At 49.5% G+C, this 26,016-nt stretch overlaps 9 protein-coding genes across 9 annotated transcripts; 8 read left to right on the top strand and 1 right to left on the bottom strand.

Moving 5' to 3' along the window:
• Window positions 1-33: 33 nt before the first annotated feature.
• FOMMEDRAFT_167187 (uncharacterized protein) lies at window positions 34-3,300 on the top strand (the record flags this gene model as incomplete). Its single annotated transcript, XM_007265418.1, has 24 exons — window positions 34-53; window positions 111-131; window positions 189-334; window positions 420-489; window positions 539-554; window positions 627-643; window positions 741-847; window positions 997-1,165; window positions 1,225-1,270; window positions 1,326-1,385; window positions 1,449-1,570; window positions 1,624-1,750; window positions 1,811-1,906; window positions 1,969-1,981; window positions 2,037-2,054; window positions 2,108-2,122; window positions 2,177-2,255; window positions 2,302-2,359; window positions 2,423-2,566; window positions 2,621-2,655; window positions 2,712-2,839; window positions 2,894-2,902; window positions 2,957-3,013; window positions 3,071-3,300. The coding sequence occupies 24 exons, from the start codon at window positions 34-36 to the stop codon at window positions 3,298-3,300; spliced, it is 1,803 nt and encodes a 600-aa protein (XP_007265480.1).
• A 219-nt stretch (window positions 3,301-3,519) lies between these two features.
• FOMMEDRAFT_167188 (uncharacterized protein) lies at window positions 3,520-7,480 on the top strand (the record flags this gene model as incomplete). The annotated part of the gene is made up of 11 exons (XM_007265419.1): window positions 3,520-3,541; window positions 3,601-3,651; window positions 3,707-3,826; window positions 3,891-4,127; window positions 4,191-4,508; window positions 4,557-4,700; window positions 4,757-6,117; window positions 6,173-6,200; window positions 6,254-6,372; window positions 6,423-6,776; window positions 6,827-7,480. The coding sequence occupies 11 exons, from the start codon at window positions 3,520-3,522 to the stop codon at window positions 7,478-7,480; spliced, it is 3,408 nt and encodes a 1,135-aa protein (XP_007265481.1).
• A 193-nt stretch (window positions 7,481-7,673) lies between these two features.
• FOMMEDRAFT_167189 (P-loop containing nucleoside triphosphate hydrolase protein) lies at window positions 7,674-9,976 on the top strand (the record flags this gene model as incomplete). The annotated part of the gene is made up of 4 exons (XM_007265420.1): window positions 7,674-8,029; window positions 8,125-9,068; window positions 9,136-9,500; window positions 9,569-9,976. 4 exons carry the CDS (start codon window positions 7,674-7,676, stop codon window positions 9,719-9,721), a joined length of 1,818 nt encoding a protein of 605 aa, XP_007265482.1. The 3' UTR covers window positions 9,722-9,976.
• Window positions 9,977-10,346: 370 nt separating this feature from the next.
• On the top strand, window positions 10,347-13,758 carry FOMMEDRAFT_106152 (uncharacterized protein). Its single transcript, XM_007265421.1, has 4 exons — window positions 10,347-10,785; window positions 10,839-11,131; window positions 11,195-11,331; window positions 11,387-13,758. The coding sequence occupies exons 1-4, from the start codon at window positions 10,367-10,369 to the stop codon at window positions 13,133-13,135; spliced, it is 2,598 nt and encodes an 865-aa protein (XP_007265483.1). The 5' UTR covers window positions 10,347-10,366; the 3' UTR covers window positions 13,136-13,758.
• A 210-nt stretch (window positions 13,759-13,968) lies between these two features.
• On the top strand, window positions 13,969-15,449 carry FOMMEDRAFT_146022 (uncharacterized protein). The gene is made up of 2 exons (XM_007265422.1): window positions 13,969-14,726; window positions 14,809-15,449. Exons 1-2 carry the CDS (start codon window positions 14,162-14,164, stop codon window positions 15,141-15,143), a joined length of 900 nt encoding a protein of 299 aa, XP_007265484.1. The 5' UTR covers window positions 13,969-14,161; the 3' UTR covers window positions 15,144-15,449.
• Window positions 15,450-15,715: 266 nt separating this feature from the next.
• Window positions 15,716-18,399, top strand: FOMMEDRAFT_140005 (uncharacterized protein). The gene is made up of 4 exons (XM_007265423.1): window positions 15,716-16,106; window positions 16,199-16,883; window positions 16,943-17,320; window positions 17,387-18,399. The coding sequence occupies exons 1-4, from the start codon at window positions 15,738-15,740 to the stop codon at window positions 18,142-18,144; spliced, it is 2,190 nt and encodes a 729-aa protein (XP_007265485.1). The 5' UTR covers window positions 15,716-15,737; the 3' UTR covers window positions 18,145-18,399.
• Window positions 18,400-18,628: 229 nt separating this feature from the next.
• FOMMEDRAFT_106158 (pyruvate kinase) lies at window positions 18,629-21,420 on the top strand. The gene is made up of 14 exons (XM_007265424.1): window positions 18,629-18,655; window positions 18,931-19,058; window positions 19,122-19,143; window positions 19,205-19,264; window positions 19,314-19,388; window positions 19,457-19,497; window positions 19,558-19,602; window positions 19,660-19,749; window positions 19,815-19,866; window positions 19,925-20,394; window positions 20,455-20,572; window positions 20,638-20,871; window positions 20,932-21,038; window positions 21,103-21,420. The coding sequence occupies exons 2-14, from the start codon at window positions 18,963-18,965 to the stop codon at window positions 21,283-21,285; spliced, it is 1,593 nt and encodes a 530-aa protein (XP_007265486.1). The 5' UTR covers window positions 18,629-18,655; window positions 18,931-18,962; the 3' UTR covers window positions 21,286-21,420.
• Window positions 21,421-21,720: 300 nt separating this feature from the next.
• On the top strand, window positions 21,721-24,621 carry FOMMEDRAFT_140007 (uncharacterized protein; the record flags this gene model as incomplete). Its single annotated transcript, XM_007265425.1, has 5 exons — window positions 21,721-22,141; window positions 22,222-22,472; window positions 22,530-23,791; window positions 23,845-23,952; window positions 24,009-24,621. The coding sequence occupies 5 exons, from the start codon at window positions 21,721-21,723 to the stop codon at window positions 24,265-24,267; spliced, it is 2,301 nt and encodes a 766-aa protein (XP_007265487.1). The 3' UTR covers window positions 24,268-24,621.
• Window positions 24,622-24,810: 189 nt separating this feature from the next.
• Window positions 24,811-25,908, bottom strand: FOMMEDRAFT_82824 (Ribulose-phosphate 3-epimerase; the record flags this gene model as incomplete). The annotated part of the gene is made up of 7 exons (XM_007265426.1): window positions 24,811-24,932; window positions 25,005-25,136; window positions 25,196-25,339; window positions 25,403-25,463; window positions 25,511-25,593; window positions 25,652-25,696; window positions 25,803-25,908. The coding sequence occupies 7 exons, from the start codon at window positions 25,906-25,908 to the stop codon at window positions 24,811-24,813; spliced, it is 693 nt and encodes a 230-aa protein (XP_007265488.1).
• Between the last annotated feature and the right edge of the window lie 108 nt (window positions 25,909-26,016).

The raw sequence follows: 26,016 nt of genomic DNA on the forward strand, positions 1-26,016 counted from the left end.
TTGTTGTGTGAGATACCCGTGAGTAGCCCCGGAATGACTCGTGGCGGTGATGGGTGATGCCGCTGTGGAGAATCAGGAGTGACTTGGCCAATCAAGTATTAGTCTTACAGCGGCTACTGGGCCGACGACACGTTTGTTTAACCTGCCAAGTGTATTTTCCAAATTTCCATCTTAAGCTTGTCTCTCAGGCTACATATCCTTGGTGCCCGGCATCTCGACTACTGCGCCGTCGTCACCGCGCTCATTGATAGACGCGCAGCCCCGTTGACGGCTCCCACAGACAAACAAACTGAGCCAACGCGCTGGCTTACTCCACTTCACTCACTACGCCTGCGTATACTACCGGCTCCGTGTTGTCTGAGCTGCATGCTGCGTTGGCGCAGTCTACTATTCGATAGTTTTTCCTTCCGTCTTTCTAGTTCTGTTGGTATACGAGAACAACGAAAATGCTGCCTACGACGACGACGGCGATGAATTCGCGGACTGGGAGTAGGCTTGTGGGGCAGCCGTTGCTTTATACGATTTCTGTGTTTGTTAGTATTGGGGTGTTTTTGGTATGTCCTTTTTTCCCTCTTCCACCTCTCTTTCCGATGGTGCTGAGGCTTGAGTTTTGGTGTGCCACGTAGTTTGGATATGACCAAGGGTGCGTACTTAAACTTCTCATCACTTCGCTTTTCAACGCAACGGAAGCAACTCGTTTGATGATGATGCTGATGGACTAACTATTTGTAAATGAACAGAGTCATGTCGGGCCTCATTACGGGTCCACAGTTCCTTGCGTTTTTCCATAGGCTGAGTTCGTTCCAGCTTGGGACGATGGTTGCTATATTGGAGATTGGGGCTTTTTGTACGTGGTTTGGTCTTTGCTTGAGTTATGAGGTTTAGGTTGACTGACGTTTGGTATTCGTGTTGATTGCGTTTTTTACGCATGACAAACTGATGCTTTGGCTACGTTGGACGATTCTCTGGATGCAATGAATGTGTTTGCCAATGAAGTGACTTCGATCCTCGCCGGGCGTATAGGAGACAGCATCGGGAGGAGGATGACTCTGTGTAGCGGTGCGGTGTTGTTTGCGTTAGGAGGTGCTATTCAGACATTCGCGATGGGGTATGAGATTATGCTTGTTGGGAGGATAACGAGTGGGTTTGGTGTCGGGTTGTTATCGTGAGTTATTATTAGTATATTTTTTACGGAAAGGATGGTGGAACTGAGAGGATGTGTAGGACGATTGTGCCGATATACCAGAGTGAGGTTTCACCGCCGACGCATGTGAGTGCCTTTTTCATACTGGCAAGGCTGCTGTTCTGATGTGGAATTTGTCTAGCGAGGCGCACTTGCGTGCATGGAGTTTACGGGGAATATATTCGGCTACGCTATCTCAGTTGTGAGCTGCTCGTTCAAAACACTTAGAAGATTGGACCTATGCCTAACTTGCTCTTGAATACAGTGGACAGATTACTTCTGTTCTTTCATAGACTCCAATTTATCATGGCGAATACCTCTGTTCGTTCAAGTCGTTATTGGTCTCTTCCTTGCTGGCGGGTCATTATTCATTCCAGAGAGCCCTCGGTACGTTCTGACGCTTCCTCCACGCACTCAGCGTTGCTTATATTTGTTTTTAGATGGCTCATTGATACTGGGAAAGATGACGAAGGCATGCGAGTACTTGCGGACCTTCATGGCGGGGACCTTGAGGACCGTATAGCGAAGGCGGAGTTCCGGGAGATCAAGGATAAGGTCATGTCAGAGGTCAGTACTGTTTATTTCCTGACTTTCGTTGCGCTCTCTTATTGATGTTGTGAATTGTAGCGCCATTCTGGTGACAAGAGAACTTACAAGGCGATGTGGAAGCGATACAAGCGGAGAGTGTTATTAGCGATGTCTTCACAGGCTTTTGCTCAACTGGTAAGTTGCTTCAATGCCTCCTCGGTGGACAGTGGAACTGACGAAGTGCGATTTGTTTGTAGAATGGGATAAACGGTACGATGACGTGTTCGTTTGTGAGTAATGTAAACTAATCATGGTCGATACGCAGTTATTTCATATTATGCTCGTGTGTACATTCGCTTGTTCTTACCTTGGCTTCTACTGACCAACTTTATAAAGCTAGAGTGTTTGAAGGTGCGTTTCGTCATGGCTTTGAGCAACGATCTCTGTCCTAACATGTGGATACAGAGGCTGGATGGATAGGCCGAGACGCAATTCTTATGACTGGGATCAATGCAATTATCTACCTTCTTAGCACAATACCTACGTGAGTTTGTATTACTTTCCATATGCTTGCCTACTAATGGAACTAGTTGGTACTTAGTGGATAGATGGGGACGTCGTGCTATCCTTCTGTCTGGAGCAGTTGTCGTGAGTTGCTTAAACCTTTTTATGAAGTACTTATCAGAAATGGACGTATGATTCTCGCAACAGATGGCTATTGCGCTCACCGCGACTGGCTGGTGGATGTGGATTGACGTACCTGAGACACCAAAAGCAGTCGTCGCTTGTGTAATCGTCTTCAACGCTGCGTTTGGATATAGCTGGGGACCTATTCCTTGGCTATACCCGCCAGAGGTAGGACTTTCGATTCAACAGCCATGCACTCATGCTAAACAAAATTTTCTGTAGATCATGCCATTAAACGTGCGCGCTAAAGGTGTATCGTAAGTATGGGTCTATAGCATCTGAATCATATGCCTCATATTCTCGTATTTCGAAGGATATCAACCGCTACGAATTGGGCCTTCAATTATGTGGTTGGCGAGATGACACCTGTGCTGCAAGAAGCCATTGAGTGGAGGCTGTACCCCATGCATGGAGCATTTTGTGTTGCCAGCTTCTTCCTTGGTAAGGGCTTGTTTTGTTTCTCGCAGAATCGTGCTGAATGGTATTCCTCTGTAGTGTTATTCTGTACGGCTTACCGCATTCACAGTTTATTCGTTTACTGACATAGATATTCAATAGTCTATCCTGAAACGAAGGGCGTTCCTCTAGAAGAAATGGACGCTGTGTTCGGAGAAGGTAAACCAAGTACCGCGTGCATATGAGGGCTATCAACTAACGGGCTTGGTTCTACAGACGATACCAAAGACTATCCTATGCAGGACGTTTCAGAACAGGTTGCACTCGTTGGTCGCGGTGAGCACGAGCAGGATGACGACGAGGCAACACTAGCACCTCGGAAGTATTCACAGGAGGACGACACTGAAAATGGGACGTGGAAGGTTTACTCAACTTCTCGTTCAGGACATCGCAGCGGACATAGTAATAGAGGCAGTTATGCATCACTAGTAGATGAAGAGGCTTGACGTACATTATTAATCTATTCCTTTCGCTTTTTATTCCCTTTTCACTTTCAAAAATAATTGCATGTAATGGACATAGAGGATAATCTGAGTGACTACCATTTCCGTCATCTTCTATTGTAATGGCACGTGCGTCATGGGATCGACAGACGCGTTCGGCTGTGGCGACAAGAGCCCACTCAATTAGCCACTCTCTCTTACTCTCCCTTCAGATCGTAAGCAATGGCGGATGTAACGCCATCCAGTGCGTATAGGCGCTCGTTCGTTATGCATGTTATATTTGTCTCTAATTTGCTCTCCTAGGCGCGGCGGAGCCTCTGTACCAAGTGAGACTCTTAGCAGCATTGAGGAATGGTATACAGTTACTGCCAGATGCCTCACATTCGTGTGCTGAGAACTCCTTTTGCAGGCGACGCCGCTCTCATTCACCAGCTGCTCTCGGAAATTGGGAAAGACAAACGGAAAGGTGCAAGTGATGATTTCGACATTGGCGCAGCAGCTCTCCACCTTGCCATCCGATGTGCCTCCAGTGAGTGCAACGCCTATTTATGTGGCTCCCCCACCCTGACTCACAATCGAATACGCTCTTATAGCTGATACTATTGCGCTCCTACTGTCTAATCGATCAATATCGCCAAATGCCGTGTATCCGCACGGGTCGGGCACGACTGCGCTGCATTTGGCCGCGTCAATAGGAAGAGCGGACGTGGTCAACTTGTTACTTGAACAAGAGGGTATAGACGATACGCTTCGAGATGCACATGGACGAACATGTAAAGATGTAGCACGAGGAGTAGCGCGAGGGAAAGAGGTACATAAAGTTATTAATGGTACGTCGTTGATGTGCTACAATTATGTGCCACTTTGTGCCTCACTCGGTGTTCTTCATACAGACTCGCGATCGCTTTTAACCGCAACGTATAGGTCACGTCTGCATTCTTACATAGCCTCGCCGCAGAATCAAGGCCCTCCGCAGGATCTAGTTGATTTATTGCATTCGCCTCGAGTGCGCCTTGTTGACCTTTCGTACCTTGATCCTTCGACTGGCCGGTCCTTGTTGCATGAAGCAGCACTTCGGAAGGACCTCAGTCTTATTGATCTCAGTATCAAAGCGGGCGCAGATGTCTTTGTCCGTGATAGGCGTGGTAAATCTGTCGTAGAAAGTGTTAGTGGGAGTAAGGATGATAAAGTGCGCGTGTTTCTGCGCCAATGTAAGTATATAACTCGTACATGAAGCATTGAAGTCTGATCGTTCCTAGTTACGAATCATGACGCGAGTCTCCTGGATCAGGCTACTACGAGCACGGAGCCACCGACTTTGAAGGGGTATCTAAGCAAGTATACGAATGTAGCGAAAGGTTATAATACGCGATGGTTTGTACTGAAGAATGGTGTTCTGTCATGTGAGCCTATGTTCTTATTAGATTTATATTGCTTTGGTTTCTTATGATGTCAAAAGATTATCGGCATCAGGATGATGAACATGTTGCATCGCGTGGTTCAATTGCCATGAAGTCAGCGACATTAGTTCACCCTGGAGCGGACAAACTGCGATTTGAGGTGCACTCTACTCCCGGCCGTGGGCAACAGAGATGGTATTTGAAAGGAAGCCATGCAGTTGAAGTCGGTCGATGGATACAAGCTATAGCACGAAGTATTGAACTTACTCGGCGCGATGGTGGAAGTATCCAAACTCAGAGTGGAAGTGAAAGCGAGACGCGTAGCCTCAGACAACTCGGGGCGAATATTAGAACATCAATTTCATCCCGGAAAGTTAACAAAGCCTCTACTCCGTCAATTAATAGTTCTCTAGACGAAAAGAGCAATGCGAACTTGGTCGAGAGTGACGAACGTGTTGAAGGGGTAGTTGAAGACGAAGAGCGAAAAGACGAAGACGACCAAAATGAAGACGATTCCTCCGATGCACGTTCCCAACTCACTCCGCCTCATGAGGCAGAATTTACCTTGCAAGGCAACGCTACGGCTGCGCAGGTCGAACTTACTGCTCAGTTGTCGACATCACTCGTCCTTCCAGCGGACGCACCTGTCGCTTTGCGTGAGGTGCGTGTTGCTCTTGAGGATTCTGCACAGGCGGCTTCACGAATGGTTGGTGATTTTGTACGCATGGCGGCGGAGCGCGAGGACTGGTGGCGCGAAAAGCTTGCGCGTGAACGAGCACGCGGTACTCTGTGGGAGGAGTCTCTACAAGTTGTCGTTAAGGAGGGTGCGGCACTTGAAGAAGAGCTGAAGAGTCGGTCTCGAGCACGCCGTCGATCTAGTAGAATATCAGAGGATCGTTCAGGGCGGACAAGTCTGGAGATCACTAGATCAACGCTTCGCATGCGCGGGAGCTTAACGTCTGGAATGTTCTCTCCCCCAGCATTTCGTCTTGACCAGCCACCGTCTTCACGAGCGGTATCGGGACTACCGTCGCCGAGTGAGTCGGGTGTTCCGGAAAGGGGTGAGATTCATGCTGAACCTGCGCCTATTACTCTTCCTCCGTCCTTACAAGAGGATGTGGAGGATTTGGTATCCACAGACGAAGAGGATGAGTTCTTCGACGCCATAGAATCAAATCAACTTCCGAACGTGGTTGTTCCCGATGCGCTTGTCAAGCCAACGCCTATGGGCACTGGTCTCCTTATTAAACTTGATCAATTTGGGAGCTATCAACACCTGCGGGACAGGCTTCCGATCGAGAAGGATACACGACCTCCAACAAGCCTGTGGAGCGTGTTGAAGCACTCTATCGGAAAGGATCTGACGAAGATTAGTTTCCCGGTTTTCTTCAATGAACCTACAAGTATGCTACAGAGAATGGTATGTCTGTATCTTGCTTTTCGCCTGCATTGGCAATGATAATTTTCTCTTCCAGGCGGAAGACATGGAGTTCTCTGAATGCCGTGAGTCACTCTCAATGTATTGAATATGCCTTTTCATAACTGCTATTTCTCAGTTGATGCGGCCGTCGCCGAGTCTGACCCACAAAAGCGGATAGCCTTCGTTGCAGCGTTTGCTATGTCGAACTACTCCAGCACAATTGGTCGGATTGCGAAACCATTTAATCCCATGCTTGTACGTATTTTAATTTGACTCGTCAAAGCCCCGCACTTACGTTGTCGCAGAGTGAAACGTTCGAATACGTTCGAATAGACAAGAAATACCGCTACGTGTCTGAGCAGGTCAGTCACCATCCGCCTGTATCGGCCTGTTGGGCGGAGTCACCAAATTGGCACTACTTCGGCGAAGTTGACGCGCAAAATAAATTTATGGGGAAATCGTTCGAGATTCGGCCGACCGGTGTAGCTCATGCAGAACTGTTAATTCCGGAGAAGCTTGGTACTCCAGACTACCCGAAGGCGAAAGGACCTCTAGGTCAAGGGAAGGTCGTCGAGCATTATAGCTGGAAGAAGGTCACTACAAATGTTTCTGGTTTTATCATGGGGTCTCCTACAATTGACCATTATGGTGATATGACTGTGAGTTTGCTATCTATTTCCGTTGTATGTCAAGCTAAACTGGCGTTCAGGTGGTAAACCATAGAACGGGGGACACGTGCATATTGACTTTCAAACCGAGGGGCTGGCGCGGAAAAGATGCTTTCGAGATTCTTGGCCGCGTTATGGACGCTGAAGGTAATGTGACGTATGAGATTGCAGGACGCTGGAATAGTCAACTTGTCGCTCGAGCAGTCGGAGCCGGATATGGTGTTCTGCATCCCGACGTATCAATTCAGTCACCTGCTTCTCCATCTACACAGGAGTTTATTTTGTTATGGCGAAATTCTGAGAAGCCACCTGCACCATTTAACTTGACACCTTTTGCGATTACACTCAACGACCTGCCGAACGACTTGAAGCCAGTGCTCTGCCCGACAGATTGTCGTCTACGACCTGACCAACGTGCATTCGAGCTTGGCAAATACGAACGTGCGAACGAGCTGAAGGGATTACAGGAAGATTTCCAGCGTGCTACACGTCGTGCCAGAGAAGAAGGCCGTGCAGCGCCACATAAACCACGATGGTTTGAAGCCAAGACGGAATCTGATACTGGAGAGCGAGTGTGGGAGCCGTACAGAGCTTCTAGCGGTGAAGTGGCATATTGGAAGGAGAGAGAAGATGTATGGAGGGCTTATGGACCATGGAAGTACGTTGAGCGTATTTTTATTGAAGACGAGACCTAAATTGAGCGGCTATGGGCGGGTTTTAATTTTATTGAGCCAGCGGAAGAGAATCGGGGTTTTCGTAGTTGTACACTTTATTACTGTTGTAATAACTAACAGCGCATTTACATTTAGTTAGTCCAAAATTGGGTTTGACTTGAGCACGTGCACTCATGACTCTATGCGATTCACCGCCGCTGATTTTTCTGCCTGCATGAACGTCTTCTTGTGGACGTCTCACTGTCGTCGAGCAAATGGCTTGCGCCTTGCTTCGTCCTTGTTCCCGTCTCTACTTCGATGCCCTCAGGTACCAAGAACAGTGAGGCTCATTCGTAGCTTAACACAAGAATACAGACACCTGTCAAGTGCATCTTCTGCACTTCGTAACGCCGGCCGTGTTCCTCAAGTCCCATACAGTTTTCGCGAACTTGGTATTCGCGACGCCATCACCAAGGCAATTGAGAAGGCATTTCCGGATGTACAACGCCCGACGATCGCTCAGGCTGATTTTATACCTGCCATATTGAACGGGAAGGACGTCCTTCTGCACGATGAGACAGGGACGGGAAAGTGAGCTTGCTGTCATCGAAGCATTTCTCTTCTAACTACTTTCCCCTTTTTATTGACATACTTAACTTGCCTGTCAACTTTCAAATTCATAATAGATCGTTCGGTTCCATTGTAGCTTTGTTAAACAAGTCGCGTGTCAGAGCTTTACACGTTCGCAGCCGTCAGAATGGAATGGGGATCACTTCACTTGTGATTGTTCCGCATAGAGATTTGGGCTATCAAATGATACAGTGGATTGACACTATTTTGAAACATTCGGGGGAAAACCAGCCACCTTTGGACTCAATGGCTCAGTTAGTTGCACGAGGTTATTCTGTGTCGTTGGAGGAGCAAATACACAAGCTAAGGACGAATCCACCGCATATTCTTATTGGGACGCCACAAGCTCTTTGGGAGATCTACAACTCTGATTCCGATCATCGACGGGTTTTACAGCTTGAGAGTGTTGTGACTGTTGTTTTGGATGAAGTGGATTATTTGCTTGACATCCCACCACCTTATGTGCGAAAATCGCGAGAAAGGTGGAAGAATTTCAGGAAACATCCTAGTCTTACGCGTCAGATTTTGGAAGCGCTTTTGCCTGGACGCAAACCTGGTGCTGTCCCTCTGGCAGAAACTAATTACGATGATGATGGTGGAGACGGTGACGTCCGGAGGAATAAGAACTTCAAGAAGGCGAGGATGGATGATTCCTTAAGGTCTGGCCGACCGATCCAGATCGTTATGTCTTCTGCGACGGTGCATTCTACGCTCACGGATTATCTGTGTGATGCGAACTGGCTTGGCAGGGATCGGGTTATACTTTCTGGCAAGCAGCTGTTGAAAGCGAATGCACACATGCTCCGCGGTGAGAAGGTACAAAAAGATGGAATTGTTCATCATGCCTTCATGGTGTCTACGGATGGGAGTTTGGCGAATGTGGATTTTGCGGTCCGGCCAGGTGAAGAACCGGAATCCAAGGTCGAGGATGAGCATAAGGACGAGGATTCAGATGCTTCAGCGAGACATAAAGAGAGAATGAGAAAGATCCAGGATCAAGGTATGTATTATATCTAGCTCCTGTTGACTGGATATTGTTTGTTGAAAAATTTGCTGGACTCCACCAGGCGTTCCTCCCCAGTCTCCCACGTCTCCCGTCGTTATGGAAGCAGTAGCGTCTATCTTTGCTCTAGATGTCCCTCACCTGGCTCTTCTTGTTCTTCCACCCGGTTCATCGGTACAGAAGGCTATTTTAGAGCTACAAGATTTAGGAATTGACGCTCGAGCCCTTGACTTGCGATCTTGGAATAAAGACACAGTAGACCAGACATCAGTTGATCCTGTACTGTTAGTAGCAACGCCCGCAACTATTCGTGGAGTGGACTTGCCGCAACTGACGCATGTCTTCTGTGCTGGCGCTCCTGACACGACGAGTGCAGACGTGTTCAAACACGTTGCTGGTCGGGTAGGTCGCTTCGGCCGGGAAGGAAAGGTGCGTGTTGTGCCTTGTGTTGCGGTGGTTCTTTTTATTTCAGACTGAGTTGACCCTTTCTTCGCTAGGTGATGACCTTTGTGACCGAGCGCGAAGTGGAGCATCGGGAGGGAGTTTTGCGGACTACGAAGCATCCGGCTGGGCTACTGAAGGCATTTTACCGCAACCTGCGCATACAGCCAGTTTATTTTGACCTTAGTGCGGTGGGTCTTGGGGAGTAGACAGTTTCAACATTCAGTCCGATGGTTGATCTTGTTTAAGACGACTGTTGGTTGAGATTATAATTGGATTAGAAACGTTGTTCGGAAGCCAGTATTAGGTGAACGTTTGACAGCGGATGCACGGCGCATAATGCGGAGATACTTTGTGCACGAGGAGGTATTTCCATGGGATAAGGGGGTGTTGAATCAACGAACGAAGGTCTCTTGACGACAGACATGAGCAGTAGAAATAGCCGGAGCAGAGGATGGAATAAAACGGACGAATCGCAGATCATCTGGCTGATTTCATAATAAAAATTACCCCGACGAGCAGCGAGGTTCTGCTCGCCACAGTTTGAGGGTCGGAATGCACGACGGATTGAAATACGGCGTCTTTGGCATCCGGGGGTAAGGCAGCAGCAGATTGTTTTATATGAGGAAAGGGCGACAAGGCGGAGGAGAGGGTTGTTCAAAGAGTTGTGGAATAGTAAACGTACGTAGAGAGAGTCCCACGCGGTCAGCCCAAAGCTCAGTCCCAATCCAGGCGGCCAGCAATTGCCGCCCGTCCCGTCCCATCTCTGTTCCCTCCCTTTCCTCTCCTCCCTTTTCTTCCCTTCCTTCCCTTCTTTCTCTCTATCTTTCCTTTCTTTCCTTTCTCCAACAACAATGCGCGTCGTCGTGCGGCAGCGCTCGCTCCTCTTCGCCATATGCACGCTGTTCGTTCTCCTTCAGTTCACGTCCGTCGTAGCTCAGTCCACCTCTTCTACAAGTTCTGGCTCGACTTCGTCCTCTTCGGTCTCCTTATCTCTTACGACAAGCAACGTTACTTCCACCTTTACCACAACATCTAATGGCCAGACGAGCACCGGCGTCACAGTCGTCCCGGTCACCAGCACCCTGTCCCCATCTGCAACATCCAGTGGGAACGCCACTGCCAGCTCGACAACTTCCGCTTCCGCATCCTCCTCCACTACTCCCGCCCCCATTACGCTCGACACTAGGATAGACCCGGGATTCGGCGTGCTGGGCGCTATTCTCATCTTAACTGGCCTTCCCAGTGCGTTTTGGGGCCATAAAAACAGATGGTGTGTGTTCCGGCGCTCCGTGCTTATTCTTGCTATTCACCAAATTCACACAGGTCTTCCTTCTTCCTTATCGGCTTTTACACATTTGCCCTTGCCTGTCTCGCGCTCATCCTCAAGTTTGGCGTGCTCGAAGCTGTTTCTCCCCCTGATGACAAGCTTCGCGGCGTATTCGTCCTTGCGTGTACTGTCGCGGGCTTTGTCGGGGGTGGTGTTGCGATTTTCTTCTGGCAGCAGGCAAAATATTTCATAGGCGCGTGGGGAGGGTTCGCACTAGGCCTGTGGATTCAATGTTTCAGGAACGGTGGTGTAATCCGTCCGATCGGCATCAGGTGGATACTGTATATTGGTGCGTCACAAAAATGCAGCTCGGAAACAATTCGTTTGTATGGTCTGACCGGGAGCAATTAAGGTCTCGCGGCTGTTGGATTCTGTCTGTGCACTCTACCCAAGCTTCACTATCATGTACTGTTGTTCTCTACTGCGGCAGTTGGTGCAACTGCGTTCGTGTTGGGAATAGATTGCTTCTCCACCGCAAACCTCAAGGAGGTCAGTTTGAAACTTGTATGGGTGATCGCACCTGGAATTGATTTCATTTATCCAGTTCTATGTTGCGAATCTCGGGTTTAACTCGCTCTTCACGGTTTACACGAGCAATGGCATCCAATTCCCAGTCGACCAATTGATGCAAATTGAACTTGGTCTAATTGGTGCCTTCACGCTTATGGGGGCAGCCGTGCAACTCCGGATTCTGCAAGTTCTTAAGCGGAAATTGGAAGAAATTGCCAGGGAGCAGAAGAAGCGTGACGAGGATTTGGAGAAACAAGCTGCCGCACGCTTTACAATGACGACGAAGCAATTAGCCGTGTGGGAGGCAGAACACGGTAGAGCAGACTCAAACTATTCGGGACTTCCGCTTCTCAAGCACCAAGAAGCTCAATCTCCTAATACCGAGGAGGGGTCGACTCTGGTTATGGATGGCCAACGGCGCTCGAGATACCAATCTGGACTCTCAGAATTCATGGCAACTTCTGGCCCTGACGACAAGCGACAGAATGTCGGGGCTTTGCCGGCTATCGACCTTGGAAATGACTTAGAGACTGATCTTCCGAAGGACTTCGTAACCGAAAGGACGAGCTCAATCAGCTCATCCAAAGGTCTGACGCCGCAGGAACGCGAGGACTTGAAAAAGAAGGAAGACCTTATTGCGGAAATAACAAACATTAGGAAGTCGATTGATCAACTACGGTCTACAACTCCAGGCTCCTCAGCTGAAGGTGGCTCCCACTCCCGTAATCCTTCATTCACTTCGCGCCGAACGCTAAGCCTTGGTCTTGCTGAAGCCCTCGACGGTCCAGTTCGTCCACCTCGTGGTCAAGACCCTCGCGGTCGTGTTAACTCTATGGATCGGCTTTCAATGGGTCCGGATGCTTACATGGCAGGTGCCTCTATTAGTAGACCTTCGAGTGCCCCGCTTCAAGATAATACGGACTGGAACGAATATGTACGAGAGAGGAAGCTCTTCCAGCCGCCTGGTGGAGTTTCGGCCCCTATTGCACCAGCTCCTGCTGCGCCCGTACCATTACGTGCGTCTATGGCAGTCCCTGATGCTGTGGCAGAGGCACTTTCTCGGCGCCGCCAACAGGAGGCCGCTATTGAGACTGGGGAATTCGGAAGATTGCCTCAACATGGCCGTTCGGCTTCACAAACTTTGGGCAACGAACGTCCATTATCTGGCGGCGAACGTCCGTTGTCTGGCATGTGGGCTCCGCAGCCAAAGGCAGCTACCACCGGGAGCCGACCGCCAGTTATCGTTCTTCCGCCGCGCAAGCCTGATGCATCCCAACAAACTCGTCCTGTAGCACCTCGTGTCCATACTTTTGAGGAATTGCAAGATCGCCATCGTGAAAAGATGCGTGATCTTCAGGCTCCGCTGAGTCGGGCAGAGCGTGACTCAGCTGCGCTTGCCGACGCTCGTAGCCGTTGGGAACGTTCTAAGGAGGTGGAAAAACAGGTAATGGCTAAAAAGCTTGCGGAGAAGGAGGCTGCCCTCAAGCAGCGTCAGGGTGACAAAGACGAAAAGAAGGCTGGTCAAGGAGCATCCCATGAGCGATCTCTCAGTGCGGACAAGTTGAACAGGCTGCCTGGAGCATCGTCAACTTCGAAGCGTCAGTCGATGATGAAGGTCGAAGACTGGAGACGATACCAACAAGAAGTAGATGCCCCTTCCCGGTCAAAGTCACCGCCAAAACGTGACTCAAATGTACCTTTTCCCGTCGCTCAGGGTGGTCGAGAACCGGGACATCGTCATCAGACATCGGATGATCGCCGACGAAGTCAAATGCTTTCTTAAGGTTGGTGATGCCTCATACTTGGACGATCTTAAACCGGACTTCTGTATTTTAAAAAGCTTAGTCTTCGCAATCGCTTCGTACGCCCATCATTGTACTGGCAAAAACCATTTCATTCTCCTCGCAATGTGCTGCCGCTCTCTTGTCCACGGACTTCGCAATACCGCAACTCCTCAAGCTCTACTGTTCGGATTTTTAAAGCGCTATCGTACTTTTGTTTTGTCTGGTAGTTTCTCGCAAACTCCTTTACCCACCTCGACCATGTAAATACCTCTTTTATGAACTTTCGCGCCGCATCATTATCACTCCCACTCGCTGTCGTTTCTCTTACGCATGCATCATCCCTCCATGTCAACGCATTAGTCTACATTATTATATCCCATTAGTAGGTCGTTTTCAGTAGCTTCTCTCATCCATCCATTCGGACTCAACCATAGCTTTGTTGTTGCGCGATTGGCGATATCATGGACCTTTTGTCATCATGTTCGACACGGTTTTCGTACTTCCATTTTCTGTCCACTTGGGACCCGAGTCGATAATTATGTTGCAGTGTCTTCCGAATGTACATATTTATTGATGATTTAGGGGGTCCATTGGCGACTATTGACGAATCATCTGACAGCAGTTATACCACTCTGCTTTCGTCTTGGGTGTCATGCACTACCATTCTAGTGGGGACTGGTGTGGAGTGCTTTGAATTGAATCGAAGGAGGGATCGAGGCTCGGGGACGGAATGTATCGCTCCGATGTTCCCCATCATTTTGAAAGCCGGAATATTGTGTGGCACTTATAAGAGATTGGACTGTAACAGCATGCTGAAACTACTCTCTGACGTCTGTACTCACAACGTCGAAACCAGTTGTCAAAACCGAAGACAGCCTGTGGTGTATTGCTATATAGTACAAAAGCACACGCTGTGATAGGTCAGTTCTAATTTGGGATCGACGGTTCACCGTGCCGATCGCCCGCGCCACTTGCGCAAACATTGCCTTCAGCGCTGGTCAACTGCTGCTTGCAGACAACCTACAATGTCGATGCCAGAGTCATCGTCTCTTTCTTCGCTGCAGCGTTCGAAAACCGCGCCTACTCCGCTTGTTGACTCGCCCGGCGCATCAGCGGCCCGATGGGGTGGAAGACAGCTCAATGACAGGATCAATAGATCAAAGACGTCCTGTATTGGGAAGCCGAAGACCTCTGCGCACGCTCTTTTAGACGGTAGATACACGGACCGAGGTACATTCGGGGCCGCTACTTGGGGATTGGACTTGGCACTCGACGGTGCAGGCGTCGCACAAACATCTCCGCCACTGGTCAGCCCGCGGCATGATGTTGTCGATGACCCATTCAATCTCGCGGATTTCTTCCCTTCGCGTCCCGGCTCGCACGAACATCCTGTCGAGTGGGCTTGGCGGAGTCCCGCAGAGGAGACAGAGTCCGAAGCGGAGGAAGAGAGCGAGCGCGAAAGCGAGAGGGATTATTCTGACGCCGGGCGAAGCAGCCTACCGCCGACACGGTCACTGTCAATGAATGCATTGGACGAGTATGCGCGGGAAATTATTGCGAAAGAGAGCAAGCTCGGTATCCTTGGTCTAGGTATGCGACAGCCGTCTAGCCTTGTAAAGCTATATGCCGTGTGCTGATGTGCTCGCGTGACTGTGCTTCGTTGAATATCTAGCAAGGGTTCCATCCTTCCTCAAATCCATCAGCGAAGTCTATTTCGGGCAGGCAGAAGAAGATCAACAGCTACCCCATGCCCACGCGCCCCAACTGGAAACTGTGTTCGAAATTTCCTCTGCCGCGATAGACGAGCCATTTGACGCCGACTCCCTCTCAGAGTCAATGCACGCACGGCGCGTCAAGTCGGAACGGGATCTATCCCTGGTCACAGGCTCGGACCTGAAGCGCGTGCCATCCCTTGGGCTGTTCAGTCCACCAACAGAAATGCGCGATGCGGAGCTTGGATGGGCGAGTGCATTGTATACGAAGATACTGGGTCCCGGGGGGTTGTAATGTAAAAAGATGGATATATGCGTGCGGCGTGGGCACACGGCATTGAGACTCTGCGAGTGCAAGCGCGCCGGATTTTTTCCCACAGAAACGCGTGTGAGGGGTTCTGCGTGTGCTTCCAATGAAGATCCATCATCCCGACTCATGATCAGGACAGGGGTATTTGCTGCTGGGTTATTATTGGGACAAAGGGGAACCCAGAGTTAGTTTTCCCAGAGTTGTACACTAGATTAATTTTCTCATTTTCTTCACTCTGTCGATTCCCTGTACAACTAATATCGTGTGAGAAATAGATGGGTTTTTTGTGCAAGAATTGGCGCAGGAGGGACGGGGCTGAGGAGACCATGTGCGTGTGTTGCAAATTGAGAAAATAAATAAATGAATGAATAGGGTGGAGAAAAGAAGTCCGCGGAAATAGCCATGGGTGACTTGTGTGACGTTGTGATATTTGTCATCGTGTTTGTGGTTTCTCACTTTCAGTTTTCTCCCACGAAGTCTCCCACACTTGGACATTAGAGCCAGTACATAGTAATGAGGACGTTACACGACTACGTTCATCCTCCCCCTACCTTGGACGCATATGTCCACGACCTCAATATGGCCAGTGTCGCCAACGAACAGCTTCCCCATACACCCGGCTCAACAGACGTCGCCCAGCAGCACCACGATCTCTCCATCCTCGTGAACTCGCTCTCTGCTTCTCCTGCCCCAAATCACGATTCAAACCCTCCCTCCGAGCACCTTTCGCAGGACGTCTCCCGGCCTCCGTCAACAAACCCCGCCCAGAGCTCCGCCCCTCCTGAGTCATCCGCGTCCCTCCCACCGAGTGTCCAGCAGCAAGCCCAAATGGCCATACAGAGCATTCTTGCGACCGCACAGCGCAAGGGCTCAGCTCCAGACCCGGTTTGGAGCATGAATAGTGTGACGCTGCCAACGGACGTCGATGCGGCGCGTTCAAACGGTCAGGTGAGGTCTATGTTTCACATAACAAACCCATTGTCTATGTTTATCTGACGCGTCTCTGTCCCCGATATGCGCGCTTTTGCGCGTCGATATAGCCTTCTACAAGCAAGCGTCGCCTAGAGGACACAGAGGATGATGACCCACACGCGAAGATTCGGCGTACAGTGCAAGAACACGTCCAGCATGAAAATGATCGGGTGCTGAACATGACGACGGTTGTGTGCCTACATGCCGCTGTCGCCCAGAAGTCCTACGGCAGCGAGAAGCGCTTCCTCTGTCCACCTCCACTTGTGCGCATAGAGGGTCCCTTTGGGAACATTCGCGACCAAAAGTTGGCTATGTCTATTGTCTCTGAACACGGAGAACGGGGCCCGGAAGCAGTGGTCCCGCTTGATCCCAGTTCAACCGCGAGTTTCAAGTTTTTACACGTCACCGGTGCTGCGAAGGCGAAGAGCTTTAATCTAGCGCTTGAAATCTCTCCTCCGCCTCAGCCTGGTACTCCTTTTCCGGAGGGACAGTCACGTCCGCGGCCTTGGGCTGTTTTCGAATCAGCACCCGTGACTATCATATCAAAGCCATCGAAGAAGACAGCGAAGACGCGCAACATATCATCGTGTATACTTGCAGGTGGTCCAGTATCACTATTCAACCGTATAAACTCACAGACCGTGCGCACTAAGTACATGACCATTGATAATGCTCACCTTTGTGCGAGCAACGTCTCGTGGTCTGCTTTCAACGTGAACGTGATTAGACGGCCTCAAGAATTAGGCCCAGTTGGTGAGTCCAGAAGAGCCTTTGTCAAGGCTGTTACTAAAATAACTTTCATCTGGCTGCAGCCGGCCCGCAGCCTGTGACATACGGATCAGAGATTGTGCTCTCGGATTCTTTGACAGGCATTGCAACCGCGCCGTTGATTATTAGAAAGGTCGACAAGGGCAAGATCTCCAATGAAGAAGGAGGTCCCGTTAGCCAAATGCAAAAAATTGCGCTTCAAAGACTCAATCCAGACGGGAGTAGGCATTATCTGAGTGCAGCGGGTCCTGTGCCTGGAACACCTGGTGTCGTAGCTCCGCCGGCTCCGGGTATGGCGGGAAACTCTGGGTCCCACCATCTGTTGTTCCAGTCGCCGCGGGTTCGTGAAGAAGTCAAGGATGGAGTTCACACTCTCCATGATGAAGTGGACGATTACCTTTGCTGGACTATCGTGGGAATATGTGGGTTATTTTCACAGGCTGGTAGTTAGCGAGGTCCCTTTTTCTGACAGATGTGCTCTTCTCTAGCAAAGTTCCAGTACACGTTTTTCGACGCATTGGGAGAGAATAACAAGATACCCGATATGCCTATCACACCTTTCCCAACCTTATTCCAACCTCCAGTATATCGCCCGCAAAATAACGTGCTTGATTTGACTGTCTCGAGTTTCTTTTATGAGAACCCGAAGACTGGTCATCACTCCCAGTTGGAGATCTGGCTGGGCGAGATAGGACCACTAACTCATCGGTTGAATAATGCGCCACCATCTGGCCCTCTCACGAGTATTGCACCTTTCTATGGTTCCCCTGATCAACAACCCCCGCCTCCGGGAGCACCTATATCTCCTGTCCCACCACCGACGGGCGGCGCGCCGCCACCACCAGGCATGCCCGGTGGTGCTCCGTTTATTTCGTCAGGAGCACTGCATACAAATGTGACGGTGGACATGCCCCCAGTTCAGCAAATTGTGAAAGCCTTGCAGGATGAGGTGAGACGCCAAGAAGGCGGTGGACAGGGCTCGTCAGAGGGTACAAAAGGTGCCGACGCGAACAGAGCTGGAACTCCAGACGGATCGATGAATATCGCAGGCCGTAGCCTTCCGTTGCTTTTCATTCGTGGAGCAGATGGTATTGGATACCACTCCGGTCGGACGATTACCTGTGAGAACGTGTTTATGGACATGAGCAACCCTTCTAGCAACACTGCAGACCCTTCGTGGTTGGCTGCAGCGCAGAATGCGGCTACCAACAATACAATGCAAGGATGGACACTTCGCGTGCTATAACGCATTAGAAAGGCTGTCCTGGAGACGTATCTACTCACTCGCTCTTTCTATCTTGTCTGCTTTTCCGTGGGTCTCTCTTTGGAGATGGTTCTCTGGCTACCGGCTCGTAACGATTATGATGTTTTTTTGACAGGATTCTTGTTTGATAGTATTTCTTCCCTTTTTATACTCGTCGCTGTCGTAGTTTCTATTGTTTACGTATCTGCTATTGCGATATGTGTATCATACGATTAGCTTACATGCTGATCATTCTCGATGTAGTAGCATTGATGTTGCGTACTGTGTCAGGTATGATGCTTGCAAAAAAAGTAAGCATGGATATCCGCTCGGATTGGGAGTATGACACGCGTCATAAACGCGTTCTAAACCTTGATCGACGCGTCTGCCGAAAGGGTACAGGGTGATGATCGGCGAGCATATTTTGCAGATTCCGGTGCAACGCACATCTTTCTGTTGACCGTCGTCTTTCTCATCTTTCTGCCACTAATTCTCGCCACTGATCCCCAATTGCGTGAGTTTTTTCTAGCTTCAATTCCTTTTTGAGGTATTTCTTGAGGCGTTTCGTGCGCGATGGCTGCGTTGCAGTCTAAACGCGAGGTTTCTCCTTTAAGATTGAGCGACTCCCCAAGGAATCGTAGTTGAGATTCCGCGCATGTGCGCGGCGTAAGGCGTAGACATCCACTTTAGCTCCACTGCACCCGCATATACGCGCTTGTTCCTTGTACTTAACCACCTGCATACGTGGTTGCTGATCGTCTTTGCCTCTGTCCTTGCCCTCGTCCTCAGTGCTGCAGATTGAATCGATCGTATAGACCAATATGTCAGTACCTGTGACGTCGAACCTCGAATGGTTGTCGTCGCTTTCACCCATCAACGCTGCCGTCCCCACTGAGGAGACGAAGTTCTTGCGCAAAGTTTGTTGGCGTCGTTCATACTTTCTTGCTTCAGCATCGACTGACTGAGGTATCTGTGCGCAGACGGCAATCATCGCCACAATCGGTGTGTATGCTGTCATATTGGTGTCGACAGACCTTGAATATGTATGCGCGTTTTTCTTCAGGTCCAAAGACGAACAGCGTAGAAAAGATCGCAGAGCTCAGGAAGGCTGGCGTTAATATCAGTATGTCTAATTCGCCGTTGATATGTGATGCCAATTTATGTACTCTTAGTTCGCATGAACTTTTCTCATGGTTCATATGAGTACCACCAGAGCGTCGTTGACAATACTAGGAAGGCTGCCGAGTGTACGTGGCGTTTACGTCCCTTGGCATCTTGGCCCGATTTTCATTTCATTTTCCTTTATCGTGTTTAGTGGATCCCGAAGGTCGCCCACTTGCGATTGCGCTGGATACTGTAAGTCGTAAATTCTACCTATATACATTTCGCTATCACAATTATTGACTTTATATTCAGAAAGGCCCGGAGATCCGTACGGGCCTGATAAAAGACAATCAGGATGTTTGTATTTCTAGAAATAATGCGCATATATCTTGAGTATTAATATCCGCGGTATAGATCCCAATCAAAGCTGGTCACGAATTCATCGTCAGCACTGACGACAAGTATGCTGAGATCGGTGACGACAAAGTCCTTTATGTGGATTACGTACGTTACTTTTTCTTTCGACCTTTTGGACGAACTGTCTTAGAACTAAGATTTTACGACTTTAGAAAAACTTGCCCAAGGTCACTGCTCCTGGCAAGCTCATCTATGTTGATGACGGTAAGCGTTCTCGTAATGCCAATATAAAGTTAAACCTTAGCGTTTTGATACCGAACAGGTATTCTGTCTCTCCTTGTTCTCTCAATTGATGGATCGAACGTTCGTGTCCGGTGCCTGAACAATGGAGTACTCTCCTCTCGCAAGGGTGTCAACCTCCCGAAGACTGACGTCGACCTCCCTGCTCTGTCTGCTAAAGACAAGGCCGATCTCGAGTTCGGTGTCAAGAATGGTGTTGACATGATCTTTGCATCTTTTATCCGCCGTGCTCAAGATGTCCTTGACATCCGCAACGTACTTGGCCCGAACGGAGCCAGCATTAAGATCATTGTGAAGATCGAGAACGAGCAGGGTGTTGCTAACTTTGACGAGATCCTTGACGTCACAGACGGCGTTATGGTCGCCCGTGGGGATCTCGGCATTGAGATCCCTGCGAGTCAGGTCTTCTTAGCACAGAAGATGATGATCGCGAAGTGCAATAAGGTGGGCAAGCCTGTGATTTGCGCGACACAGATGCTTGAGTCCATGACCGTGGGTTTGGTTCATTAATATCCTAAGGTGAACGTTGGTGCTAATACATGAATAATCTAGTACAACCCTCGCCCGACCCGGGCTGAAGTTAGCGACGTAGCTAACGCTGTATTGGACGGCGCTGACTGTGTCATGTTATCGGGAGAGACAGCTAAGGGCGCGTACCCGATCCAGGCTGGTGGGTTAACTTTCTATGTACTCCCGGACTCTTGGTTCGCCTTCACTGAACCCAATTCTACTTAGTTCTTATGATGGCCGAGACTTGTTACCTCGCAGAATCTGCTATTTGCTATCCACCATTGTATGATGAGCTGCGCAATTCGCAGAAACGTCCCACGGAAACCGCCGAGACTGTTGCAATGGCGGCGGTTGCCGCTGCCGCTGAGCAGAACGCAGGTGCAATCCTTGTTCTGTCAACGAGTGGAAACACTGCGCGCCTAATTTCGAAGTACAGGCCGAGTGTTCCGATCATTACAGGTTCGGCTTTGTGTATACAATTTTTTAAAATAATAATCACGCTGATTTGTGATTTATTAGTGACGCGGAACCAACAAACTGCGCGCCAAATTCACCTACACCGTGGATGCTACCCAATGTGGTACCCAGAGCCTCGTGGGATCCAAGCTCATCAGTGGCAGACCGATGTACGTTTTGTTGATCTTATTGTATTCAAAGCGCCTGCTGACTTAGATATGAAACGCATACCAGGTCGATAATCGTATCAGATTCGGCCTTAGGAGGGCGCTGGCACTAAACATCATCAAGGTGAACACGCCCGTCATCGCTGTGCAGGGATGGAAAGGTGGGCTTGGCCACACGAACACGCTGCGTGTGCTGTCTGTGCCGGCAGATAATGCGGACCTTGAGCTCCAGCCTCTTGAGACGCACTGAGCGAGAGAGTGAGACAGGTTTGTGTAGAAAGAGATTTAGTTTAGAACGAGCATCAAAAGCGACTGTAGCTATCGACTGTAGAGACGTGTGCTAAATAAGTACAGCACATTGCACAATTCCATATTTTTGCCAGCCAGTTTTGCTCGCCTGAACCCGAAAAATCTATAGTGGCTATGCCTAGTCTGGCGATCCAGTCGAGACTTTCAAGGTGCGTGAGAACGCGAGAATTCGCAAAGATGCCCGACCAGCCAACGACAGCACTGCACTCCTCGTCACCTCCTACAGCACTGCGTGTTGTCCCGGTCATCGTTCTCCTCCTTCTCTTCCCACTCTTCTCTTCTCATCCCCGCCCCCCGCTTCGCTCTTTTACCTACTCTACATACACCAGTCTACGAACAAGTCCTGGACCGACGACACGTCTAATTTCCACGAGCCATGGCTCTACATGCCCCCAGGCCGAGCAAGGGTCGTTCGTCCCCGCTCCCCTCCTATTCAAGTGCCGTACACGAGAAGGCCTATCTCAACGGCAGGAGTCAATCCGGCCTTTTCACCCTGTTTTACCTCCCCATACCTGGCGTACCAGGACGACAACTCAGAGTCCCCGCACCAATCCCTCCCAGGTTATACCACTATACAGTCACGCGATTCGGTCGCAAACGTGGCTGTCTCATCCTCCTCCTATGCGTTCTGTCTGCCTTCTGGACAGTGTTCGCACTCGCAAAACGCTTTGGAACCGAAGAGAAGCAGTGGCCGACGCCGTTCCAATCCGACTCAACGCTTGTATTTCAGCGTGAAGATTTGCGGAAGATATGGCAATGGGAGATTGCGAGTGGGCATTATCCGAGTAGTCGAAAAAGTACGTGTTCTTAATTTTTTTCCTGTTGTCACGATATGCACTTGTGCTGAATGCTGTACACTGGTGTGTACTTTTTTTAGTCCCGGAGCAGATTGGGCTCACTGAGGAGCCGTACAACCCTGGGCTGCCTGCTCTCAAGACATCGCTCCCGTCGCGCTTCAGACCACCTCAAAAGCTTCCAATAACGAGCACTCGGGGTATGGGTTCGAAGCGAGTTTACTTGGATTTCCAGGCTCGGCCTCCCAACGTTGCATACCCACCACGACCTGTTCCCGGGTCTGTAATAGATCTTGATATAGTTATGGATAACTGTGATTTTAGCGAGAATAAGGTGCGACTTTGACAGCCTTCTGCCAGGTTAATATCGGGTTGCTCATGTCTTGTTCAGTATGTTCGCGACTGTCTCGAAGTGCTGCGCCTGGGAGCCGGATTGGATAATGGCAAACGGGTGAGGCGTGGAAAGATGGATGAATGGAAGTATATCTATGTTGAGCAAGGAGAGCCCCAAAATTATTCAACTACTCAGGCGGCAGAACCAACCTATAATCTCTGGGCTGCGGAGATCCCACAAAAGCAGGTCATTGAGGACAACCCCAACAGTGGGCTGAGCAAAAAATATGGCATAGATTGGGAGCCGTCACTTATCCTTCCGGAACCTGTTGAATATCGACGCACAGAGATACTTCCTGGGCCATGCGATCCTGATCACCCACGCATTTATCATATGTTTTGGACTGGCCCATTCACTGACAAGCCGTATCTTGCCCTTTTATCATACCTCTTTACTCAAAATCTGGGGTTGCACGAAGGCGCAAGTCAGCAGGAGGGTAAAGTGTGCAGGCCTCAGTTCTGGATGTGGATCAATCCCGGGCCCGCTGCTGCTGTCCCCAATCCGAATGCGCGTCGCGAGATGTTCGAGCAGCTCAAGTCAAATCCGTGGGCTTCGCCCTTCCTTCATCCGCGTTTCAAGGACGTGATCCAATTCAAGATGTGGAATACAACGGAACAGCTGGACGGTGTCCCAGAACTGAAAGAGGAATGGCGTGCACTGCAGGAAACATTGTTCAATTCCGGTGGACATATTATTCAGGTACCTCAGAAAAAGGTCACAACCACTTCAACGGAGGAGGAACGTGAGACTAGAGGCACTGCTGATGCGGATGGTGAGAATGCAACTGGGCCTCCATCGCCGTCTACGCCGGTCAAAGCGGATAATGACGACATGCTTAACCGTCTTGGATCATCGTCTTCATCCTCGTACGATCGGTTATCCGTTATTCTGTCTGATATGGCTCGCTTCGTTCTTTGTCACCGATTCGGTGGAATTTATCTCGACGCGGACACATTACTATTGCGTGACTGGGAGGAACTTTGGGGCTGGAAGGGTGCCTTCGCATACCGATGGTCACGGCTGGAGACATACAACACCGCTGTTCTGCATTTGAACAAAGGCTCTGCGCTCGGTACATTCTTGTTCAGGACTGCGTTAAGAAACTTGCTTGATTTCCATCCAATGACCGTCTCAAAGTATGCGAAACATTCGTACATGGAAGGTTTACTCCTCCGACTGCCCGATGCATTGTTCGACTCGGCGTGGCTGAACACGGAATATTATCAAAGAGATAGGCCGCCCCAGCCTTACTTCACTGCGTAAGTAATACTCGTTATGACTTTAGAGTTATTTTGTCTAAGATTTCTATTAGATTTGAGGACTTCTTTGAGACACCTGCACAGGATAGTGCAGCCCCTCAAGCTTTAGGATTTGAGGGCTTCTTCCGTGGTGCATATTCTTACCATTTCCATAACTTCTGGTGAGACTGTTTGTTTATTCTTGCAGTTCCCCACCTGAGACCATGACAAAAAATAGGTGGAAACCCTTTGACCCGAGCCGCAATTTCCCAGACCTTGGACCCCGGTTTATCAAGGGTGAACGACAAGCTCGTGCGGCGCTGAAGACGGCCCCAGGCACGACCCAATCGGATGCTGATGCTGACGCAGAGTTCGACGAGGACAAGGTGTCGGATGACAAACGGGATTTGGATTGGGCAGCAGTACTCAAGCGTACATTTGAGGCTTATATTCGGGGTGAACGACCAAACATGTATGGAGAATGGCTGCAGTGGTGATCATATGGGCACTCTGCATCTTGTTTATTCATATATTCCTTCAATTCATCTTTGACCCAGACAATGGACAAGAAAAAGATATCTATCAGCAATAACGCCAATCCAACTAACGATTGGTATCACTACGACTTCCCGTTGTGGATCATAGACTCTCGAGGATATGGCATTATTTACGTATCTATATTTTTATCATGACCTGTCCTATGATGCGGGGACGTGCATTCGCTTTCTCTCAGCTCGATTAGTCGATCCCCTCTTTACCTCTGTCCTTCTCGCTTTTAGACTGGGCTGTTGAGCTCCGTCATCGTTTACAAGGACGAGGTGCATGTGTTAATTTCGCAAATAATCTCCTTTACCTTCTTTAGATGTAGTTTTTAAATATATTTTCTTCGTCTTTCATTATTGCATCTCAATTCCATTGCATTCGCATGAACAGGAAAAGAAACGTCAATGTCTTGACTGACCAACTTTATCCGGGGTACATGCTCTACGTTTGTATTACAGTCTTCTTGCTTGTGAGGGAGGGTGTGGGGTGAGTTCCTTCTAAGCCCGCGCCTGCGCGATCTTCTCCTGCGCCGCGTTGACAGTTGACTTGAGTGTTGCAATGACTCCGTTCGGGTCAGCTGCACCGAATATCGCGGTGCCTGCGACAATGACATTGCTACCTGGGTGAAGAAAGGACGCACGGACTTGGGAAGAATTCCACGCTCGGTGGGAAAGGGTGTGAGAGGGCTTACCTGCGTCGGCACATTGGCCCACGGTCGATGGACCCACGCCGCCGTCGACTTCGATGTCTTTCTCCGGGAATCGGGCGCGTAAGTCGGAGACCTTGGGGACGCATCGTTCGATGAACTTCTGCCCGCCCTTTCCTGTATAGGATGTCTAAGTGGATGAAGTTGGAGGCCGTGGGAGGTGGGGTTAGACGAACCAGGGTAGACGGTCATTACGAGAAGCATGTCGGCTGCGTTTCCTACTTCGTCGGAAATTGCTGTGGAAGGCGTGTCTGGGGAGATTGCTACTCCAGCTTTCATCCCTCGGTCGCGAATTTTCTGAATAAGAGGAATGGGAGCATCTGTAATGTTATAGTACTCAGGTTGGTAATGATTTTAGGGATGTGCTTTATTCGTAGACGTACTGGTAGCTTCGATGTGGAAACAGTATAGTTTACCGCCAGCATTTGCAATGTCATCGACCCACTAAATGGCAAGTTAGCTGTGTTAGTCTAATAACATTACTTGCCTACTCTTTCTGGTTCGGAAACCATCATATGGCAATCCATGAAGATGCCTGGAACGCCTTTATGAACGCATGACAGGATTGGTGCACCTATCAGATACACCGTATGTCAAACGATGAATACGGATACTGAAAGAGGCCAGCGTACCCATTGTGATATTTGGAACAAAATGGCTATAGGTGACGTTAATAACTCTTTCTTATGATAGATACGGTTTTAATGATCTAATACCCATCCATAACATCTGCCCGACTGGTTAGAATTAACACTGCATGCGAGATTTCGAATGACAACACACCCATATGAAGCCATTCTGCACCACCTTCCATCATGCGCTTACATTCTGCGCTGAGTTGACCGAAGTCAGAGGCCAGGACAGAGGGAGAAATGATAGCTTTTGGCATGTTAGTGCCCTGTGCTTGAACAAGTTAGACGCGTCGATTGTATGCGTTCCAGAATGGAAAGCAAATTACGTCATAGTACTGATTAGATTTAGCGGGCGTCCTACCATA

The sequence above is a fragment of the Fomitiporia mediterranea genome (assembly GCF_000271605.1).
Source record: "Fomitiporia mediterranea MF3/22 unplaced genomic scaffold FOMMEscaffold_5, whole genome shotgun sequence".
NCBI classification, from domain to species: domain Eukaryota; kingdom Fungi; phylum Basidiomycota; class Agaricomycetes; order Hymenochaetales; family Hymenochaetaceae; genus Fomitiporia; species Fomitiporia mediterranea.

Coding starts and splice junctions, on each gene's coding strand:
- FOMMEDRAFT_106152 (XM_007265421.1), top strand. CDS start 10,367: ATGCGCGTCGTCGTGCGGCAGCGCTCGCTCCTCTTCGCCATATGCACG. Junction 11,132..11,194: donor CAGGTGGATACTGTATATTG/GTGCGTCACAAA, acceptor GGAGCAATTAAG/GTCTCGCGGCTGTTGGATTC. Junction 11,332..11,386: donor CCACCGCAAACCTCAAGGAG/GTCAGTTTGAAA, acceptor TCATTTATCCAG/TTCTATGTTGCGAATCTCGG.
- FOMMEDRAFT_146022 (XM_007265422.1), top strand. CDS start 14,162: ATGTCGATGCCAGAGTCATCGTCTCTTTCTTCGCTGCAGCGTTCGAAA. Junction 14,727..14,808: donor GCTCGGTATCCTTGGTCTAG/GTATGCGACAGC, acceptor TTGAATATCTAG/CAAGGGTTCCATCCTTCCTC.
- FOMMEDRAFT_140005 (XM_007265423.1), top strand. CDS start 15,738: ATGGCCAGTGTCGCCAACGAACAGCTTCCCCATACACCCGGCTCAACA. Junction 16,107..16,198: donor CGGCGCGTTCAAACGGTCAG/GTGAGGTCTATG, acceptor GCGTCGATATAG/CCTTCTACAAGCAAGCGTCG. Junction 16,884..16,942: donor TCAAGAATTAGGCCCAGTTG/GTGAGTCCAGAA, acceptor ATCTGGCTGCAG/CCGGCCCGCAGCCTGTGACA.
- FOMMEDRAFT_106158 (XM_007265424.1), top strand. CDS start 18,963: ATGTCAGTACCTGTGACGTCGAACCTCGAATGGTTGTCGTCGCTTTCA. Junction 19,059..19,121: donor AGACGAAGTTCTTGCGCAAA/GTTTGTTGGCGT, acceptor ATCTGTGCGCAG/ACGGCAATCATCGCCACAAT. Junction 19,389..19,456: donor TACTAGGAAGGCTGCCGAGT/GTACGTGGCGTT, acceptor TATCGTGTTTAG/TGGATCCCGAAGGTCGCCCA.